The 23,379-nt window shown below is 37.8% G+C and overlaps 1 protein-coding gene across 2 annotated transcripts in view; it reads left to right on the forward strand.

The window, feature by feature from the left end:
- The window catches only part of LOC145984133 (uncharacterized), a 126,473-nt gene extending 104,209 nt beyond the window's left edge, over nucleotides 1-22,264 (forward strand). For both annotated transcript variants that reach the window (XM_083117573.1, XM_083117574.1), the window contains exons 6-7: nucleotides 2,324-2,389; nucleotides 19,438-22,264. In XM_083117573.1, the coding sequence (XP_082973699.1) occupies nucleotides 2,324-2,389; nucleotides 19,438-19,482 (111 nt within the window). In that variant the 3' untranslated portion in view covers nucleotides 19,483-22,264. The remainder of the gene's footprint in view (nucleotides 1-2,323; nucleotides 2,390-19,437) is intronic.
- The last annotated feature ends 1,115 nt before the right edge of the window (nucleotides 22,265-23,379 follow it).

Consider the following 23,379-nt stretch of genomic DNA (forward strand, 5'->3'; position numbering starts at 1 on the left):
TGCCCCCAGGTACCCATTTATACGAGCCTGGGTGGACCTCAGAGTGGCACAGAAACAGGGAAATGACTGATAAAATTCCTGGTCCATGTCATCTGCCCTGGGATTTCAAACCTGGGTCTTTCATGTGGTAGCCAGATCCTCTACCAACTCAGCTACCATGGCTCACTGGGTACAAATGCAAATTCAAAATTTATGATGAGAGTGGAACTAATCTCTAAGACATTATTTTTGAGTTGCTACAATCCCATGTCAATCAGATTTAATGCCAATTTTAAAAGCTAGAGCCATTTTAAAAATTTGAGTCATTCCTCATTAAAAATCCTTGTACCAGTTATTTAAATAGTTTTCCTAAAATTGTGAGTGAATGTGTTGAATTGATTTTACTGCTTCTGTACTTGAAAGCCTTTCAGACATTTTGCCAGAATAATCCTCCTGTTGAAGTCAAGCTATCATGTTTTTATGAATTGAAGGCTCCTACTTATAACAAGTATCAGTGTACAGTGATCTCTATGTAATGTGTGTGCGGGATGGCCATAAAGTCTTGAACATGCTCCACATGTCCGCCGCCAGTCACACATCCTTGAATGTGTCAGTATGTTTCCTTGAATTCTCCTCAAAATGTGAGGATTCAGAACAGTCGTTGCAGTAATTATCCTTACCCAGAAGATGATCCCACTGCTCTATGGCTTATTGACCTTTCTGGATGTCTCTTATTCAGCCACCACTGTACTCTGTGTGCATCCATCTCATCCACAAAGAAGAATTATCTCCACTTGATCGTGTTTTGTCAGTGCTACAGCTCACCTGTAATCAGAAAACATTAAAACAGAAAAAATGTCATTGAGTTCAGACTTTATGGCCCCTGTATATCCTGGTAGTGTCTACTGAAAAAAAGTTTAGGAAACTATAATCTTTGTCAGAAAAGTTACATGATTGATTATTTAATTCTCAAACTGTGATATTGAAACATGGGAATTTGGTGTTATTTAATCACCTGATGTGTGTTCCCAATATACATATCATTGGAGGTGGTCTGCGTAACCACCACCAGGTGGCAAGGCTGAGCCTAGCAACATGCTGTTTGTTGTTTTTGACTCATTTCGTTGTAGTTACACAAGTGATGTGATGGACACAGAGATTTAACATTAAGCTAGGGAAAACAATTACAGAAATGTGGAACATGATACAGCAAGCCTATGGTGACACGTGTTTGAATGGCACAATAAGTTTATGGAGGGCAAGGTTTCAGTGGAAGACAATACACAATCAGGACAGCCTTCAACAGCACATACTACTGCCTCAAGGACAGAGGATGAACCACAACTTTTACATAGAGTTACTGTTCGCATAAGGCAATTCTGCACTGCTGACCTGACTTGTGGGCATGGTTTCTCTTGCATGATAATGCAAGGCCCCATACTGCTGTATCCATACAGGAATACTTGGCCAAACATCATATCTCTGCTCTTCCATATCCTCCACATTTGCCTGATCTTTCACCGTGAGATTTCTTTGTGTTGTCCTGTGTGGAAATGCTGCTGAAAGGGGAATAATATCAAGATATTCCAGCAGATGTGCTTAGAAGCATCCCAAAAGATGCTTCTGAACTCTCTAGAAATGCTGGCAGTTGTGTATAGATAGGCTACTTTGACAAAACCAAGGACCATTAGTTGGTGAGTCAAATGTATATATTTTTGTACATCAGTCCTGGAACATTTCTGACAAAGGTTACAGAACAAAATGTCATTACAAGAATACAGCCACTTTCAAGATAAGATTTATTGCATTATTTTGTATTACATATAATGGCATAGAGTGAGTGGGACTCTCAAACATTCATAGTATTAAAAGGTTCATACATTTGTTAGGTTAATGTATCTCTTATGGTTTGTTTTCTTGCAAGTGCTATTCCAAGTAAATTCCAAGTAAAAGATGTTTACTATAAGAATTGCGTGGCAATAAAAACAAGCAAATATATTATATCAAATTATGATCCAGAATTAACATATTTTGCTCTGCAATGTCATTCCATTTTTGTTCTTTTTTTTTAAAGTGTAACTTTGTCTTTATTTTTCCTTTGAAAGCAATCCTTGTTTTAGTTTAGGATACAATGTTGCATACATTGTGGACTGATTTTGTTTTGCACGTTTGTGTTCGCCTTCTACTTCTACTAGATAAGAATAGTGAAAATTGAAAATTGAGTACATAATTTAATTAAACTGGAAGTACCAATAAGAAGAATGGTGGAAGTACCAATAATAATGTAAGAAATTGAAAAATGTGAAAAGGTGTGAATATGTTTCAAGTTGTTCTTTTTTTTCAGATGGAATGGCGAATGTTACTTGCACGGCGACAAACCCAACTCACCTTGAAGTGGAAAACATTTTCTGTAAGTATAAATCATTAGATTATACAATTTTTGGAATGAACAGAATTTTTTGTCAGTGACCTGAGTTGTTAAAATGTTCCTGAGCATTCTAGAGCTACTGTGCGCTACGTTGCCAGGGTTCAAATCCCAGGCTAGGCATGGGTAATCTTTGTTTGTGTCCCCTTCATCAATTTCGCCATATCATCAATCATCCTCATCTTGTGATTAGCCAAAAGTGCCAGAAAATTGAAGTAATATAAACCAATTGTAAATGCAAATTCATTCAAGAGCTACTGTCACTCTCATCAGGGACTGAGCTGCAGTAGACAGATATTTGTCTGAATATTAGTGATAATGATTCTGTGCTATCACGCAGTGTTATTTGGAAACTATCAAATGTCTAGTGTCTTTACTTTTACTTATTCTAACACTATGTTTTGAGAGAGTATCTCTTCTTTTATCTCCATGTGAACAAGTTTATTTTTACTTTCTTTTTCCTTCAGGAAAAGATAAAAAATATCCTGTTTTGTTGTTTTAAAAATCTGGTCACCTGAGGGATGTTGGTGAGGTAAGGGCCTACACATTCTCAATCTTGGCCATATTGTGGATATGATGTGATCAGAATCACAGCTGTCTTTATCCTCCAGGGTAGCCCTCAGATTAGAGGCTGGGTGATCCTTAGAGCCTCTCTATGTAGGGACATTATCTTAACAAATCCCACCTGAAATCACCCACCCTGGGAATTGAACCCAGGTCTTTCACACGGCAGTCAGATTCAGTTGTGACCTCCCTAGCTCTCTGTATTGTTAGAATAAGTACTGGATATGGATAATGTCCAATTGAGTACAGAGTGTCTACCCAGTTCATATATGTATACTAGCTGGTTGCTTGGCATTGCCTGGGTATTTATTTATCCCAATCTTCTATTAGACAGGAATACAATGAATTCTAACTATAGTGTAAAATGAACTTTGAGTTGAACGGCATTGGGAGTGTCACTATTCATCTCAGTGGACCCAAAAACTATGGATTCCACACTAATGTCTGTCATTTTACATGTCACCTTCTTCCTAACCCCACCCCTAGGGGTGTCTTGAAGTAGAATGGCATTGGGAGTGTCACTATTCATCTTAGCGACCCCGAAAACTATGGATTCCACACTAATATCAGTTGTTTTCATTTATTTTTACATTTCACCCCCTTTCCACCCCCACCCCTAGGGGTGCCAAGGGTGTCTTACTCCCACAGTATTTCTTTCCAGATTGTAACTCATATGTGTACCAAGTTTGGTCATCATGAATGTCACCATTTAGCTTAGAGACTCTGAAAACTATGGATTCGACACTAATCTAGGTCATTTTTGACATATTTTTTTTCACCCCCACCCACCCTCCATCCTGATAGGTGATGAACATGGAGTTGAACAGAATTGGGAGTGTCACTATTGATCTTAGCAACCCCGAAAACTATGGATTCCACACTAATATTGGTCGTTTTCGATTATTTTTACATGTCACTCCCTTCCCACCCCCACTTCTAGGGGTGTCAGGGGTGTCTTACCCCCACAGTATTTGTTTCGAGATTGCAAGTGATAGTTGTACCAAGTTTGGTTGAAATCGCTCCAGGCATTCGTGAGTTATGCCGGAACAAACACACACACACACACACATACACACATACATCCATTTTTATTTTCCCATTGGGGATCTCATTGTAGATGGTGGACCAACATTGCAGTGCCTTCTATGTAGTCAGCACCAAAGGATGACTATTGCCATCCACATATGATTCAGTTGCCCCCTTTATGATGCAGTCCCAATAGATTGATGGTTTTGGTTTGTGTGTTTAACTGTTCCCAATTTTGAAGGACCAAAATTCTTAAAGTAATGTTGATGTTTCCTGAAGTATTGTTCTATTGCCTTGTCAGCCTATGTGGCAGAGTCGTTAACACAGAATGCTATGATGCCAGGAGTCTCAGGCCTGAATCCTCGCCTGGGCATGGGTGTTCTTTATGAGTGTCCCTTCATCAACTTCATCATATCATCAATCATCCTCATCTTCACAATTAGCCAAAAGTGAAGGAAAATAAACCAAATCAATCAATCCTTTTGAAGTTGTAAACTATTAAGTAAATTTTTTGTCGTAGATTGTCCTTGCAGTTATGTAGTAAGTCTTATGATATTTAGAGACTAAAGTGGGTCGAAAATGGGTCCAATTTTGTTTTTTTTGTAAAATTCAAAAATATAAAGGGCTACAAAGTTGTGTTATGATTCTGTAAACCTGCACAAAAAACATTATTGATTTTTAAAATATTTGTAGCCAAAGTGCACTGACATTTAATATTATTGTATTGTGATCAATTTTTCTCTCACCTTGAAAATAGAACCAAATATTTTTTTTAAAAAATTCAGAAAATTTGTAGGCAGAGAAAAGTCCTGTATATTCCTATAACCCCAAACTAAAAATGTAATTTTCTTGAAATGAATTTTGGGCCTCCCCGATGGCTCAGTGGTAGCATTGTCACCTTGTAATCAAGCGTTTGATACCTGGTGTAGGCACATAGTGGTTCAGATCCCACTTTAAACTGTAGATCTAGTCCCGATTAGCCTTACTGGGCACAAAGTTGATTTAAAACACTAACTCAATCAATCAAACAATTGAAATGAATTTTAAGTAAAGTACATTAACCTGAAGTACCTGTTATATGTTAGTTTTATGTAGTCAGTTTTACTCAAGTATTACACTGTTACAGAGCATTACAGAGCCCTTGCTTGATACAGTGTTGGACAAGTTTAGCCTTATGCAAATACAAAAAAGAAAAGAAAAAAATTAGGCTTAGGAGAGTAATAAATGTATAAATCTTGAGGTTTCATCACCTAGAGCACACCATGGGGACATAGCTGCCATAGAGTTCCATTCCACCCAGCTCATTAATATCTTTATTTTATTTTGGTAATTGTATCACTTTTCTACCTCTTGGATAATTGCAGGGATGAGGAAGAACAATGAACTGGTGCAATAGGTGATGCATCCATGTCTTACATGGGCTTTGAACCTGGGATGTCTGGCTTCATAGCATTTTGTGCTGCTAGGTTTCTTGGTATACTCCATGAACTAATGATCTTTCTGGCATGTTCAGATTATCCAAAAACAGTGACTTGCCATTTATCTCTATCTCCATTATGTATTTTCTACTGTGATGCTGGTTCTGTTTGGGTGGTCCAGGAACAATTACCAAAATTTTCCTACTATGCAGCCAGATTACAAAAATACTATCATCATGCATGTAGAATGTAGCAAGTTTCAATGGAGCAAAGGTTGCAAGTTCAAGTCCCATCCTGGGTATGAGTGTTCCTTTGTAAGTGCCTTTTATCAGTTTCATCTCATCATCATTCATTCTCATTCATTGGGATTAGCATAAAGAGGCAAAAAAGTGACATAAAATAAGAAATTAGATTAACAAAATAGAGGGTGATTCAAAAGTCCCTTAACACAAAATGCGAAGGAGTTAGGCTGGGTAGAAATGGTCATGATAGAAACACACCTTTTCTCACACCTGGAGAATGAATCATTTGTTACAAGCATGCTGTCATAAATTTTTTCTGATTAAAGATAGGTTTAAAAAACTTCACCATTGCATTTCTCGTGAAATTCTAGCCTGATTTGATATATCACATCACCCCCTTCCAATTTAAAAATGTAATCAAGGGGTCCTGGGTTTGATAACCGGTGGAGCCACATAATGGTTCGGATGCCACTTTAAACTGTAGGTCCAGTCCGATTAGTCTTACTGTGCATAAAGTGGACTTAAAACACCAAATCAATCAATCCAATTTTAAAAAAAATTGAGTTGAATTCAATATGATGGCCACCAATATGACTGATATCAGCTTAGAACATACCAATATGGTTCCCTTTCTGCTTCTATCATCAGCATTTGTACCCAGCCTAACTCCTTTTACATTTTGTAGGGGTGTTAAGGGACTTTTGAATCACTCCATTGAGTAGTGCAAAGTGTTGTGTGTTCAAAATTTTCAATGAAGAAGTTTATTTAGACTTAGGCATGAAGGGGAAGAGAGACCCATCACAACTTTCTCAGTTTGTTTATTGAACTGAGCCCAGTGACTTAAATGATGTACATGTGTTCTTCAATATTCCAATAATATCTGGCAAAAAGCACTGTTCTATTAACTACAGTAAATAGCACTTATACGACATACGATTTTAGAAGTGATATAGGGTGGGACCATGCAGAGCTTGTCTGTGGTGATCAGCCAATGGCAAGAGTGCAACATTGTACAGTTAGGAAACTGGGGCATTCAATATAACGCCGTATTGTGTATTTTTCTTGTGCACAAGAAGTTTTCATAATACTCTCCACTTTAAGATCCATCATTAGATGGGGCAAGACATTTTGAACCTGACTGTCCAAGTCCCATAAATTTCCGTCGCCTACAGCCAGAGTTATCGTGTCTTAAAGCAACACTGGAAAACAACACGTCTCAACACAAGCACAGCCTTTCATTTTCCTTCCATCTGTTTTCTTTTCTTCATTGCAACCATGTTGACACAACTGAGTTGTTGTGTCTTAAGAATGCGTGATAATTTTGCCTTAATACTTGGGTCTTTCAGAAATGAATTGGACTGGCAACACTGCATTGTTGCAAATAACATCTGTCAAGCAAACTTGTTTTGCGTAACGGTCGGACATAGTTTTACATTCCACCACAAGATGGGTCTCCTAGAGAATTGCTGACTCATAACGTGAACGGGTGTGAGGGAATACTTGGACAAGCTAAGAAATGGAAGGTGATTCTCATGGTCAGAGGTGTACTATGTGGTTCCTGTTTCAGCATCCAAAATTTATCACCGACTTGTGGCCGTTTGTTGTGGTCAGCACGTTCACGGAGTACAGTGTTTCAAAATTTCAAAAGGGGAAACGAAAGTGTGGACAAAGGTGTCAGCAGTGGTCACCCAAGGCCAATGCGTACCCCAGCAGCAATCCAAAGTGTTTCCAACTTGATTATGGGAGATTGACGTGTAACAATTGATCAACTGCAACGTGAAACTGGTTGTGGGCGAGCAACTCTGCATGCAATCATTCATGAGGATCTGCAAATGAGGAAAATTTGTGCTCAGTGGGTGCCTCTCGATCTGACGGATCAGCAGAAACATCAGCGAGTGGACATGTGCAGTGAATTGTTGCATCGTTACAACCAAGACAGAGAACATTTTTTATGAAAGACTGGTGACTGGGGACGAATCTTGGTTCCTCTTTGAAACTCCAGAGAAAAAAATGCAATCCATGGAATGGAAACACACTGGAAGTCCACGCTCCAAAAAAACCTCGACCGACTCTCACTCCCAAGAAGCAAATGGGTACAGTTTTCTGGGATGAAGATGGAATTTTGCTGGTGGACTGGCTTCCCACTACCCAAACTGTAAACAGCGACAGCTACTGTGAAACTCTAGGAAACCTGCTATGCAGAATTCAGCAGAGGCGGCAAGGAAAATGGGCTCTCGGAGTGCTTCTTCAGCATGACAATGCGAAGCTGCAGGAGGCATTGGCAACAATGGAATTTATGGTGCTCCCACATCCTGCATATTCACCGGATTTAGCCCCCTCGAATTATGCACTGTTCGACAAAATGAAGGATGCATTGCGTGGTCAACACTTTCAATCTAGTGAAGAACTCCTGACCGCTGTCCGTGAGTGGTGCAACTCTACTCCAAGAGAGTGGTTCTCTGCAACCATCAGGAAACTTCCCGATAAATAGGAGTGGTGCATTCAGTCAAGGGGAGATTATTGGTAATGTACATCTTTGTGTTGCAGGTATATACAGGGTGATTTCGAACTCCCATTACAAACTTAGGGGGGTGAATCTAGAAGGAATAACAAGCCGAAAGTGCCACATGGCAAAATTACGAAAACGGCACCGTGTGGCTGCCAGAGCCGTGAGAAAATCGGTTCACACCTCTTTCAAAGAGCAATAACGTCTGAACCACGAAAGATACGAAGAACGGCTCTGGCGGAAGTGGAGGAAGTCGTATCCAAACAATATCAGGGCGTTGAAATTGCGGCGCTTTTCGTAATGCGCAAGGGGAATCCCCAAAGAAAATGGGGAATCCCCACTGCATGTGAGCAGAAACTCGCGCAAAATGGAGAAAGACGACGGGGGAACATGCTGTCCCCAGAGGAGCGCATGAAGTGCGACAAATGGAACATGCTTGGACAGTGACTGTCGCGCATCCCAGATGGTACGCAAAACGGAGTGATGGATGTACACGTGCATGCTACGTGGAACGCAACGTGCAATTACAATTGCGATATGAACCACTACGTGCCCCCTCCCACCGGGAATTCGTTGAACCCGGGACCTCGGGAGTACAAGGTCAGCCGGAAGTCGGCTCTCTGAGGAGCATCACCAAATATCCACGTGCCCCACGAATGCAGGGACACCTCCCTAAAAGGCACAGCCACCAAAAAAAAAAAAAAAGGAAAGAAATTGGCACGTACGTTTGAAGGGTTTCACATTGGAATGTACAGTATCACTTTGGCAGAAGGAAAACAGAGAGTAGCACAAACAGATAAAAATCAGTAACACAGATATTGACCCTTTGTCCTGAAAAATAGGCAACTTGTGCTAAATCTTGAATCATTGCTGCTTGATGTTTCTGTTCATTACCGATGGTATGAAGGAACGACGATGAACTCGGAATGCAGCACGTAAGCACTGCGAAGGACAGTATGAAAACATCCTTTGGCGTGTGCAGAACAGAAACTCACAACAGGGGCTCAATATGACGACCACCAACATCGATGCACACATTGTACCTTCGAAGAATGTTCTCATACAGACGATTGAAGACCAGTGGATTCTCTCGAATGAAGTCCGCTGCTGCCACAATCCTAGCAACCAGGTCATGCTCAGACTCGATGGGGGTTTCATAAATGAGACTCTTCATGCGCCCCCATAGAAAAAAGTCCAGGGGCGTTAAGTCGGGAGATCGTGGGGGCCACGGCACGGGCCCGGCACGCCCTGTGAGATTGGTGGGAAGTATGTATGAGCCAATTAAATGACCGGCCAGTATTCCTGCCCAGACGTTGATGCCCATTCGCTGCTGGAACCCACGAGCTTTCGTTACGAATGGGTTCTCTTCATCCCACACATGGCTGTTGCGGGAATTAAAAACACCCTCTCTGGTGAATTTCGCCTCATCCGTGAAGAGCACCAACTGTGGAAACTGAGGCGTATTCACGCAACGACGCACAAACCATGTGCAGAAGCGAACACGTGGTTCAAAATCTGTGGGACCCATGGCGTGCACCTTCTGGGGGTGATATGGGTGCAGTTGTTGATCATGAAGGACATTCCACACTACAGACTGAGATACACCAACATCCCGCGCTACGATTCGGGTACTCGTACCAGGGTCTTCGTGCACAGCATGAAGAATTGCCTCCTCCACCGCAGGCGTGCACCTCGTCCTTGGGGCACCTGTGTCCACTCTACTCAGAACAAATGTTCCAGATTCACGAAGACGACGGTTCACTTTTTCGAATATGGTGTGTGATGGCGTCACACATTCCGGGAAACGTTCCTGGTACATCGCATGGGCAGCCCTTCCATTGCATCTCGCTTCCCCGTAAATGAGCATCATGTCTGCATACTCCTCGAAACTGTATTGCACCATCGTGGGAGTTTTCACGTCCACACACACCCACAACGTCGTAATGTTCCCAGAAGATACGTCGTTTGTACGTACTCAACCAATGTGTCATGTTCAGCGCTCTCTCCATACAGTCTTGCAATACCCAGAGGGCGCAAGGGTCAACTTCGACCAGGGATAGCAAGTGACTCCTAGTATGACGTCAGCGCACACCTTCATGCATCACAGAGGCTACGAACGGGAAGGAACGTCAGTAAGTATGGGTTGGTCGCTCCCGTTCCATGTCCTTCACGTGAGAACGTTAATGACTAACGTCGGGCTCGCGTGGGATACCTCTACACGCTCTGCAGTAATGTAGTACAGAACAATACGAACGTGTCCCAGCATTCGTGGGGCACGTGGATACGTATTTGGTGCTGCTCCTCAGAGAGCCGACTTCCGGCTGACCTTGTACTCCCGAGGTCCCGGGTTCAACGAATTCCCAGTGGGAGGGGGCACATAGTGGTTCATATCGCAATTGTAATTGCATGTTGCGTTCCATGTAGCATGCACATGTACATCCATCACTCCGTTTTGCGTACCATCTGGGATGCGCGACAGTCACTGTCCAAGCATGTTCCATTTGTCGCACTTCATGCGCTCCTCTGGGGACTCCCTCCATGTGTCACTTTTCGACCGTCCTGTGACAGCATGTTCCCCCGTCGTCTTTCTCCATTTTGCGCGAGTTTCCGCTCACATGCAGTGGGGATTCCCCATTTCCTTTGGGGATTCCCCTTGCGCATTACGAAAAGCGCCGCAATTTCAACGCCCTGATATTGTTTGGATACGACTTCCTCCACTTCCGCCAGAGCCGATCTTCGTATCTTTCGTGGTTCAGACGTTATTGCTCTTTGAAAGAGGTGTGAACCGATTTTCTCATGGCTCTGGCAGCCACACGGTGCCGTTTTCGTAATTTTGCCACGTGGCACTTTCGGCTTGTTTTTCCTTCTAGATTCACCCCCCTAAGTTTGTATTGGGAGTTCGAAATCACCCTGTATAACAAATGTGGATTATATAATGCTTGTCCAATTCATTTCTGAACACCCTTAATAATGACCCTTCATTGTCATGGGTGTTCTCGAACATTGCGAGTCTGGGTCAGTTTGAGTTCAACATTTTCGTAGCAAAGGGCGGTGTAAAATTATTCACTTATCGTTCATTCGTGCACCACAAAAAACAGTTGTAAGAGGATTCCATACAGCCCTTTGCGCAATAGTGTGTGTTCTATCTGTGTTCCATGAGTGTTATTTAATAATGTCACTCTTGAAACCTAGCACTGGTAGTAAAGGCACCAAGGGTAAAATAATGCATTCACAAGGTAGAAATATCAATTTTAAAGCATATTCTTACTTGAAGTAATCGGCGTCAGAAGAAGTGCATTCTAAAACAGTGTTTTCTCAGTCAAGAACATACCGCTAAAAGTGTGTGGGGTGGGTCTATATACTGTGTGGCATATTATATAACAGGGTATAAAACATCTACCTCAGAAATCGGTGAACCCCTATTCAAATCTCCTGGGAAACATGCTAGAAAACAGAAAAGTGTTATTAACTTTGGAAAATATGTACTCCGCTGTTCTGCAGTCTTTCCCTTCTGCTAGCAGTTAGTTTGGCAACAGTGGAATAGCACTGACTGCATATTGGCTGACCTCATGCTCCTTCTAAAAGTGTGCGCCATATAGATGAAAAGCAACACTATGCCAAAAAGTCACCAGATATGCTGTACAATCATACCAAATTCTTTCGGTTTCTTCACGTGATGTTCACATTTGTCAGTTTTTCTCTGAAACTGGTCTGTTAGGAAATTGTCAAGCCTGTGTATAGGGTATTTAATGGCATGGACAATGGATCCCAATGGCACAATGGCTTTCTGTATTTTGGGGGGGATCATATGGTCTTTGTGGCACTGTTCTATTTGTTGTCTTTTTCCTTTGCTTGTATTTTTTTGTTTTGGCTGGTGATAGTCAGCTGAGAGGTCAAACCAGATAAAACACACTACACCTGATTACCCATCAGCTATACTGAAATTTCCAAATACAAACTACATGTGAACTTATGTAGAAATTTATGGAATAATGCAATTTCAAGTCCTTGTTGAGCCTGAAATTTTTGTTTAAATTTCTACATTGTACGTCACCTGTATGTGCCAAAAGGTGGGGTTTGACTCTTGTCTGTTGTACTTGAATTCCAGAAAATGAGAATGGCATTAGCTCTCAAAAGCTCAGAAACGTTATTATAAAACTCTTGTTGTTGCTAACTCAAGATAATCTCTTCATTTTTGCCTGGAAAACTGCAAGATGTATTCTTTTTTTTTTTTTTCTTTTACATCTTGTCATGCATGCTCGTAAGGTAAATCATAGTGATTTTGTTATCTGAAAGAAAAATTTCAAATGTAACCACCAATACAGGATGATATTTCTCCAGAGTCTTGATATTCCATGAGGTATTCAAAATACTAATTTTTTCACACTCCAGTTTTCATGGAAATTATGCAGAATGAAAATTTAATTTTCTAATTTCTGTGTGTTCATTTCCAACTAAGAAATGTAATTACTCCTACACCAATATTGATTCATATGAATTTTGTTAATATTCTGATTATATCATAAGATCATTTTTAATAGTTTAACCATTAGTGGACAGGAGCCTCTCCAGACAGTTTCAGTTGGTTTTGTTTAGTTTTTTGTTGATGTATCATGCTCTTATTGGAAAATGATATTATGGTATCCCATATATTATCCACAATTTTAAAATTTAAATTTTACAAAAGAGACTCACAATAAACCAATGTAAATAAAAAAAAACCTCTAAAATGTAGTACTCTTAAGGTCCTACAAAGATGCAAAGTTTTGTTGATAAAAGTTCAATAGTTAAAAAAAAAAAAATGTTTGTGCAATACTAAAAAGAAGCATGATACGGGCTGATAAGTAGCTTAGTCTAGCAGCAAGCTATATAAATGTTGTAGGTACCATGCATAGATATATGTCCTATTGTTGCAAAGTGTTTTTGGTGCCCTATGCTAAGTAAGAGTCAAACAGGGTGGGATGAAATTTTAAAAAAATACATTTTTTCAGGAAAATCATTGTTATATATTTTTTTGGATTTTTAAAATGCAAAATAATAATAATAATAATAATAGTTTCGTAAAGAATGTTGTTGTGTGGTAGTAAATTCAAGTAACCAAGTTACATGCCCTTTGCTTGAACTAATAGCCTAGAATAGAATAGAATACTTTATTGGTGATTAGACACAACATGTTTTTATTCACAGCGAATGTAATTGAAAAATGGTACTCTATATTTGATTGCAATACAAGCCATGTCTACTAACCCATTTACAGCTCTGTGAAGCATTATCAGTAGACATTTACATTTTATAGGCCATGACGGAAGTGTTCTTCAAATTCCGTGACAATATATATACAATATCGTAATAATATATTATTAATGTGTTTAGCAAACTGCTTGTTTTCCAAATTACATATAGAAGCTGGTAGCAAATTGAATAGTTTCATTCCATTATGTTTAAAATTTTGCTGAGTCTTGTATAATCTAGTGTACAGCATTTCTATATTCAGATTGTGCCTTGTATTATAGTCATGTACGTTAGATCGCAACCTAAAACTGGGGAGGTTTTCCTTTATGTACATTAAACTATGATAAATATTTATAGAGGGCACTGTCATAATACGGTATTCTTTAAAGATTTCCCTACATGACTCCATATCATGTACTCCTTTAATACAACGTATAGCCTTCTTTTGCCATTCAAAGACTTCCTTTGCACCTGTAAGTTTCTCCATAGTAAAATACCATAGAGTAAGTGTGAATGGAAAAGAGCATAGTACACAGAAATCATTTCCTCACTTACAGACCTTTTTAATTTCCGCAATACATATAAGACAAGGGCAAGTTTCTTACATAGTTCCTGGGTATAAACTGACCAGTTTAATTTTGTATCTAAATATATGCCAAGATTTTACATAATCCTGATTATTTAAGGTGCATGGTGGGTTATTTAGGTAGAAAAAGTGAGTTTCTGTTTTTGTCGTATTTAACACCAAGCTATTTGTTTTAAACCATAAAGAGGAAGCATTTAACATGTATTTATTTTTGATGCTAAGGTTAAGAATACTATGATCATTTGTAATAAAAGTAGTGTCATCAGCATAGACAGCTGTTTTATAAGGTTGGCAATTGAGTAGTTCATTCATATAAACTAAAAACAAGAACGGACCTAATACTGATCCATGGGGGACACCAGACAAAACGTCTAGCTCATCAGATTTCTTATTATTAAATTTTACTATCTGTCGCCGATTAGTGAGATAAGACTTAAGAAGGGATAGTTCAATATCATTTATTCCATTATACTGTAGTTTTTAAAACAAGATTTCATATGCAACTGTATCAAAGGCCTTACTAAAATCTATCAAAGTAGCACATGTATATGAGCCAGACTCGATACCATTAATTGTCTCATTTACCACATTATTAGAAGATAAATCTGATCTGAATCCAACGTGTGAATTCTGTTCAAAATTAGGGGTCAATTGCTTTTCTATACAGGCTATCAGGAAAAATACCATCATTTAATGTCTAATTAATAAGATATGTAATTGGAAGAGCTATTATGTCAATTATATACTTTATAATAAAGGTTCACTATAGGAATTTTTCATTTTTGACACAATAATTATACTAATCTATATACTAATATTAGGCTATACTAATCTGTACCCACTTTAAGTTTATATGATTAAATTGTGGAAAGCCATTAAGGTCATTGTTGACATTGTCTTCATAGTTCAAATGAATTTTGTTTAAATGTCCTTGATGGTTTATAAAGAAACTATTAAACTCATTGGGTGTGATACTTGGCAACTTTGTTTCGTCCGTTATCTTAATTTCCTTTATGATTATTGACCAGGCAGATTTGCATTTATTACTTGCCTTCATTCACTTTTATCTTAGCTAATTTTATTTCCTTTCTATTTTTTCTTTTAATCTCATTATAATTCAATTTTTAACACCATTTTTAGCATTATCGTGTAGTCTGAGCATAATAGCTCTAAGGTTTGCTGATTTAGGAGTGAACCATGTTAGATGTGTTCTCATTTTTTTCTTACCAGTGCTAATAGTTCTATATTTTATAAATATAAATTATAAATATCGACAATTGTATGTGTAAGTATGTGTAAATTTGTTCCATGCTTCAGTCAAATTATTACAAGCACTTAACAATTCATAGAAATTTATTTCATTAAGGCTATCTCTAAGGTTTCTGATATTAGTTTGACCAAGCAATCTAAAACTCATAGTTTTTGTGGTGGGAGGTGTGGTATAAATTAAAATGGGTAAAATAAGCCACAGGCTGCTGTGGTCCGATAAACAGGGTTCAATTGTTCCACAGGATATCATATTTCTGTTTACATTAGTGATCACATTATCAATGCAAGATTTCATTCTAGTTACTTGATCATTAGCATTATAATAATCATAGACCTGAGAGTATCACAAAATAATTTCTTTACAGCATTATCGATTAGAACATTTATATTTATATCCCCCATGTAAACAACATCAAATTGTTTGTACTTATCAATGAACCTTGTAAGTTTTTCCCATTGTAACAAAAACATATTTAAATCTGAATTAGGAATGCGGTATATGGATATGACCACCACTTTCAAACTATTAAATACAATACCGATAGCTTCGAATACTCCTTCAATACATAAGTGATGTATATCTAATGGTTGATACTCGTTATTAAAATTGAGTCATACATAAATACCAGCACCTCCATGGATCAGGGAGTTTCTAGAAAAAATACTAGCTAACTTGTAATTTGAGTGAATGTATATATCTATTTCATCATTAACCAACCAGTGTTCATTAACAGAAAAAGTATGACAAGAAAAAGCATTCAAAAAAGTTCCGATTCTGGTAAACTATTTCTAATAGATTGTAGATTTATGTGAAAAAGTACTAAATTAGTTGCACTTTCAGGCTGTGAAATTTGTTTTTTACCACTATTACTATTTGAAGTGGTTTCGTTAGATTTGATTGTTTGACCTGGCTCCACATTGAAGCAGAGTTTTTTATGGAGTCAGGTATACAAGAGGGTTTCCCTCTTCATACCAGTTGATTGGTATTATTTCTTTGTACATATTTGCAAATATTTTATTGCTTACCTTCTGTATTTCATAACAGACATATTTCTTACCTAGACTATTAAGGTGAAGTCTGTGGCTAGTGTAAAAACCTTCTACCTATCAAACTTATGTCGACAACACTTACATTTTTGAAATATTTTCTAAATTTATAAATTTCTTGATTCACACGATCTATTTCTTTATTTACACATGACCAAGGTAGGAGATCATACCGGTGAGGCACTGTGAAGAGAAGTCATTCGTGTGCAGGAGAAGTTGTAATTGTCTCCTCAAAATTCTAATAAACACACTTGCTTCATTTCTAGCAATGTCATTTGTTCCTATTAGGAAAACCACGAGATCCCTTGAGCATAATTGCTGGTTTTCTTGAGACACCTCCATTGTGGCTTCCTTGAAAGTCGCACCAGGTTTCACCATACTGAATATTGAGTTACTTAATTGATTTTGTAGTTGCGTAGCTACATTCCTTCCTTGACTATCAGTATACAGGCATATTTTCCCCTTGTAACTTGTGTTCCTCAAAGAATTTCTACCAACGGAAATGCTCTTTGTACTATGAGAGTCCGCCTTGCACTTTAAACTGTTTGTTTCTTCACATACGAAGGACACATCTTGAAGTACCTCGAAATGGTTTCGTGATTGGATGTTGATGGAATTTTCCTTAATGGGGCTCTTACATCTTACCTTGTTCTTTATTACAGATGTCCATGTATTGCTTACATTAAAATTTGGCATACCCGCTAGAGTTCTCCAGTCTTTACTAGAACTATACTTGTATAGGTCCTCAGATTCTATGCCTTTGCCCTCTAATTGTTTTTGGAGGATTTGATTTATTGTTCGTAATGACTCTAATTCCTCCATAATATTTATATTTATACTTTCATAGTCTTCTTTCTGAATATTATAATCATCACATTGTGCACTTTCTTTTGTCACTCTTTCTGATTGTTCATGCAAGTCACACACACATTTTCTGGTATATTGTCCTCACTAACACTAGAACACTTTGAGAAATGATACCATTTTTCACAGATATTGCACAAAACTTATGAATAGATGAAAATACTATTCTTTTTCTATTGCATAATATATATTATTTCTTTTACAATAACATAAGGGGACAGTTTTCAACATAGTAGTACTAAATTTTGGAATTTTTCTATTTTTTTCGGGGTTGCCCTGAAAATGGACTTCTTGAACAAATTACCTTTTTCTTCTTCTACTTCTAATTGCATCTGTATTGAGATGGAATGTTAACATTGTATCTCTTGTGAAAGTTCTAGCTATTCAAACCAAATAAAACAAAGTTCAACTCTCTACAGCGAACAGTTTTCAATCTGTGAATTTAAAAAAGAAAAAAACATTTGCATGCATTTGAAAAGCCAGCACTTTAAAATTCTTTACCAAAATAAATAAAACATGCTTTTTACCAAACTTTGAATAGTCTTATATTGACATTAAAGTATGCCATACCTTAATATGTGCACAAATGAACAAAAAAAGACAAAACAGAACTTAAATATAATCTCTGGTTTTCAAAAATTAATGTGTTAAATGTCATTACATGGTGCTTGGACAGGGGTGATCCCAGCCATCCTCAAGACGACACTTTCTTTTGGATACCTGTGGTCACAACCATCCTTACAGGGTTAAAACAAAGAACTGGAGATGTATATGGCATGGCTCCAACATGATACCTTTTGAAACATTTTAGTTACTACAACATTCAAGTTTGGTATGAGCAGGAATTGATAAAACTATCAGCATTGTTGTCAGAGTAAAATGATTATCAATAATATTTCACTAGGATTCATTATTAAAAAGAATTAACTTGTAAATGACTGCACATGGGTAGAAAATGCTAACTATTCTATAAACATTACATAAATTATATCCAGTGTGATGTCATATTTAAAAATACTTATATATAGAAAGCATAATTGGTGTTCAATAGACTGCATGTGATTGTTACATTGTAAGATACACACAAAGAAGAAACAAAACTAGAGAGAAAATTTGCCCTTCCCCCTCTATTTTTCCATATATTCCCATTAACACTTTTTCTGCAGTCTTTCTTCAGTCTAAGTTCCATCTCTCCTAACTGGGCCAGTCATCATAATTTCACAAACCTTACTGTAACGTCTCAGTTTGGTGTTTTTTCTAGTTCTTTATTATTTATTACTCTCAGTGGATCTTCTTTCACTGGTTGATAAATCCTTCAAAGCTCATTTCTCTAACAGACACAGAAAGCACACCCCTCTGTTGTCATTTTCCATGACTTTGATCTAATAGGTCTACAGGAGTTTAGTAATTTTATTTTTTACTTCCATAGAAAAAATGCTAGATTCAAGATACTTATTTTTGCTAAGTATTCTCTGTTGCCTACAATTATATATGTAGTGAAATTATTATTATTTCTCTTTGTCATAGGGATAGGACAGATTAATCGGAACTCTATCAATATATAGGCACATCAGTTTATTGGTAAAATTACCGATAATTTTACCAATCTATATATATATATATATATATATATATATATATATATATATATATATATATATATCTATGAGTATCTTATAATTTAGTGCAATATTGTGTCATTTTGTTGTAATTTTTGTGGAAGCGAACACACAATTTCCATTCCTTACTTTTTTTATGTTCATGTGAAAACATGCAGCTTCTTTTGCATTCCAAAAACTTGGTTCATCTGGTAATATAGATTTATTAAGGGATCAATGAACCATTTGAAATTTTATATCTCATTGGTAGAATATTGGTTATCGGTAAAAATTTTATGAGTACTTTATCAGTATCAGCCAAAATTCCATATCGGTCCATTCCTACTTTACTATAATTCTATTGGGTGATTCCACATTGGTTTTGAATTACTTTTTATGAACCAGGTCGGACCCTATATTTATGATTTTTTATATGTTTAAGAGAGTGAAAAGGTATTTTTTGAGCACTACCTGTTACCAAAATTTGACAAAAAATTTCACTTTACCCTATGGTGCTTTCACCAGAGATCAAACCCAGCACCCCTTGATTGAAAGTTTGTTTTTCTTTATGCCCAATTTATGCTCAGATATTATCATTCTCATATTATCACAACTCATTGTAACAGTAAATTTGTGAACTTTAATATTGTTTATGCATTAATTTATTTCCCTCTATTTCAGGAATCTCTCTGGCCATATGAAGTCACAAGTTACCCTGTTCCATAACTGAAATTCATTAGATGTTGCAAGGAGCAATTTTTAAAAATATTTTTCTCTACTTAACTAAGTACTCTTTATATTGATATTATGTATATTCTTTACTTTAAACTAAATTTTATTTAACATTATTTGATGTCAATGTCAAGAAAAAGGGCAGATAATTTTTTACGTAGGGTTGGCAACACTGATTAAGTTGAGCATGCGCAGGAGCATGCCCTAGTATTCTGTGCTTGCAACAGAGATAGAAGCATCAGAGTGGGGTTGCATTACTTGTGAGTAGCAGTAAGGTGAAATGGCTGCCATAATACAAAATCCCGCCAAATGTGAAGTGAGATCTGTCATACGATTTCTGAATGCCAAAGAACAGAATGCAGCTGACATCCATCGGGAATTGTGTGCCATTTATGGACCAACAGTGATGAGTGAAGGGAAGGTCAGGCAATGGTGCAGAGACTTTTGAGAAGGGCGTTCAGATGTCCATGACGATGAGCATAGCGGAAGGCCTAGTGTTCAGACGGACGATCTGGTGGAACGCGTTAAAGAGAAAGTGCGTTCCAATCACTGGTTCACAATATCTGAACTCGCCAAAGAATTTCCAGAAATGTCTGCAAAAACAGTGCATCAAATTGTGACTGACAACCTGGGGCATCACAAACTGTGTGCGAAGTGGGTACCAAAAATGCTGACAGACGCTCACGAAGAGCAAAGAAGGACAGTTGCACGTGATTTTTTGGCCCGCTGCATGGAGGATGGGGATGACCTCTTTTCGCACATAGTGATGGGGGATTAAACATGGATATCATATGCCACTGGGGAGTCAAAAACATCAGTCAATGCAATGGTGACACTCTGGTTCTCCTAAAGCGAAGAAATTCAAACAAACACCATCAGTTCACAAAATCATGGCAACTGTATTTTGGGACCAAAAGGGTGTGATTTTTGTGGAATTCTTGGAACCAGGATGAACATTTACAGTAGAGATGTGTTGCGAAACACTAAATAATCTGTGACGTGCCATCCAAAATCGGCCGAGAGGAATGCTACACTCTGGAATTTTTCTGATCCATGACAACGCCCGCCCACACACAGCTGCTCGTACTGTTGAGACAATTGAAAGATTTCGATGGGAACTATTCAATCATCCCCCTTACAGCCCCAACCTTGCCCCCAGCAATTTCTTACTTTTTCTTCACCTGAAAAAGTGGCTTGCATCGAAGCGTTTCAACGACAGTGACGTGCTCAAGACATCAGTTCTGGACTGGGTGCACTCTCAGGTGGCAGATTTTTACGCAGAGGGTATACGGAAGCTTGTGCCTTGCTATCAGAAATGTCTGAAGGTTAATGGTGACTACGTCGAAAAATAGCCAAGGTATGTACTTGTTTTTCAATCACAATAAATTTCTTCTCCTATCATTTTCTTGTTTTTTAAAAAATATCGGCCCTTTTTTTTGACATGCGCCTCGTATTTACTGCTTTACTTCTCCACTTTGTTCTTGTGTGTTCCTCTTAATGCCCATGTAGTGGCAGTTGTAGTGAAGGAGACTAAATTTACTATTAGATGGTATATGATCTAGAAACATCAGTTTTAGTAGTTACAAAGTGGCACACTAATCCATATCCCAATGTGGGAGGGGACAAAAAGGGGCTTTGGAGCACCAGTGCAAACGTATGTGGATATCTATATGTCTAGGAATTATTCTAGGGTAGTGTGCATTCTGTTAAGCAAAATGGAACTAAGGGAGGAGAAATTCTTCAATAATCCAGCTTTTGCACCTGCTGTATACATGGATGCATGTTTCATCAGCCTTGGACCTGAAACACGTCTCCGACAAGCAGAGATGCATTTCCTTAAAGTTTGGATTTGGGTTGAATAGGTGGATGCACAAGAAGTAGATATTAACCCTGGAGAAGTTGGAACTGAAGGCCAGTCGATGAGGACTCACTCAAACTGTGGTGAAGAAACTGTCGATGAATTGGAGCTGTTGCTCAGAGAGTTTGATATTCATCTGGTTGCTGCAGCTGGAGGAACTGCTAAAATAAATGTCCTGCCCTTCCTCAAATTGTTCATTGCTTCTCCTCGACTATTCTCTCATACTGGGAAGCAAGGAACGCTGCAATGCCCGAATTACACTCTCTTGCCATGGTGGTACTGGCTGTGCCTGCAACCCAAGTTAGTGTCGAGGGACTCTTTTCCAGAGTAAAATTTGTTTTATCCAATCTTTGAGTCAGGGTATGTACCAGCAGTGTGGACAACATAATGATCATAAGAAGTAATTCAAAATTTAAGTGGAGAACATCATTCCCCTAAATAGACAATACTTTATGATCTGCTGCAAGTGATAAAATTTCTGAATGTCAAGGCAGCAGCTGTTTCACTAATGATGAAACTGACATGCAGGTGTAAGAAATGAAGAACATTTATCTGTAAGATATCAAGAATTTACAGTTATCATTTATTGTTTTTATTTTCATTCTTCTTATTTTTTATAGGTTTATTTTTACAAATTATTGTTGTATATATTGATATAATAATTTCTACTCTCTGACATGGCAGTTTAGTTTGCGTACTTTATTATGTTTTTGATAAAATCACCCTGGCAAAAAGTTTTTATACAAAAACCACGAACTAGGTTTTTAATAAGTCAATTTCTGTTATTTTTCATCTTTCTAAGTAGATACTTCACTCTGTATGAACTTATTAAAAAAAATGTTTGTGTAGAATTAAACTTTTTCTTTAACACAAGTTTGTTAGATATATCAGTTTGTTTAATTTGAAATTATTTCGTTTTCTTTGTTTCCTGTATTATATGTTTGAGATGTTATTAAATATTTCAGTAAAATCTTGAGCTATTATTTATGTACTTCATCCACCTCGTCTGTTAACTACATGTATTCATGTTGCTTTAATTTTGGAGAAAATGTACATCATTGAGGCCTCGTTTATAGTTTTTGCAATTAGTATTTATCATTATAAAATGGTAATTGTAGGCTGTGGATAGTGGAATATGTGTGAAGCCAGTTTCCATAATGGAGTAGTTAGTGTATAACCATTTGTGTCATAGCTTGTATCATGTTTGTCCAACATCTCTCATAAGTTCATCATTTATTACCACGCACAGTGGTCTTGATGCATGGAAAACCTGGTCAAAATTCATATTTTTGGTCTGTGACCCTTGAATGCAGATTTGTTTGCATATTCTATCATTTTAGGGAAAGAAAACAATATTGGATAATATTATGATATTTTAATGCCAATTGCACTCACAATACAGTAAACCATGTCTTATGCGTTTTTCAAAGTATTTGCAATTTCAGTCTGAATTGGTTTCACCATCAACCAGCAACTGAAAGGGAGTTTAAGGAAGTCTAATACATTCTTTTGAAGCATCTTCCTCTGAGTGATCTGTGCCATTGGTTGCTGGGGTGTGGAGATGGCCTTCTCTTGGTATTTCCAAGACATTCCACTTTCCCCTTGCCTCGGTTTGTCTTCAATGATGTCTAATTCCTTCTTCAGATAAGATTGTATGCTTCTTTCCTTTTTTGTCATCAGATGTTTGTATGCCTTTCAACGCACTTGCCATGCTTTGATTTCCATTCAGTTCCATGAAGTATATATCCACACATGTAACATGGAGAGGTCAAACCAGAATGTGTCCAGATTTTCGTTCCTGCTAAAATCAATTACCTCAGTGGTTCTTGAACTTTCCTAGACCATGGAACCCCCTTCAGAGATCACTCAGTAAATAGGCACTGTAAATTTGTATAATTTTGTTCTCTCATAATTCATTCTTAGCATTAAAAAGTAAATGCTCTTGTTGTAGTATTTTTCCGAACCTTTGTGGAACACTGGGAGGGTTTTGCAGACCCCCTGAGAGGGTTCTGCGGACCAGAGTTGAAGAACCG

Source organism: Lepisma saccharinum, chromosome 2, assembly GCF_977018435.1.
Source record: "Lepisma saccharinum chromosome 2, izLepSacc3.1, whole genome shotgun sequence".
NCBI classification, from domain to species: domain Eukaryota; kingdom Metazoa; phylum Arthropoda; class Insecta; order Zygentoma; family Lepismatidae; genus Lepisma; species Lepisma saccharinum.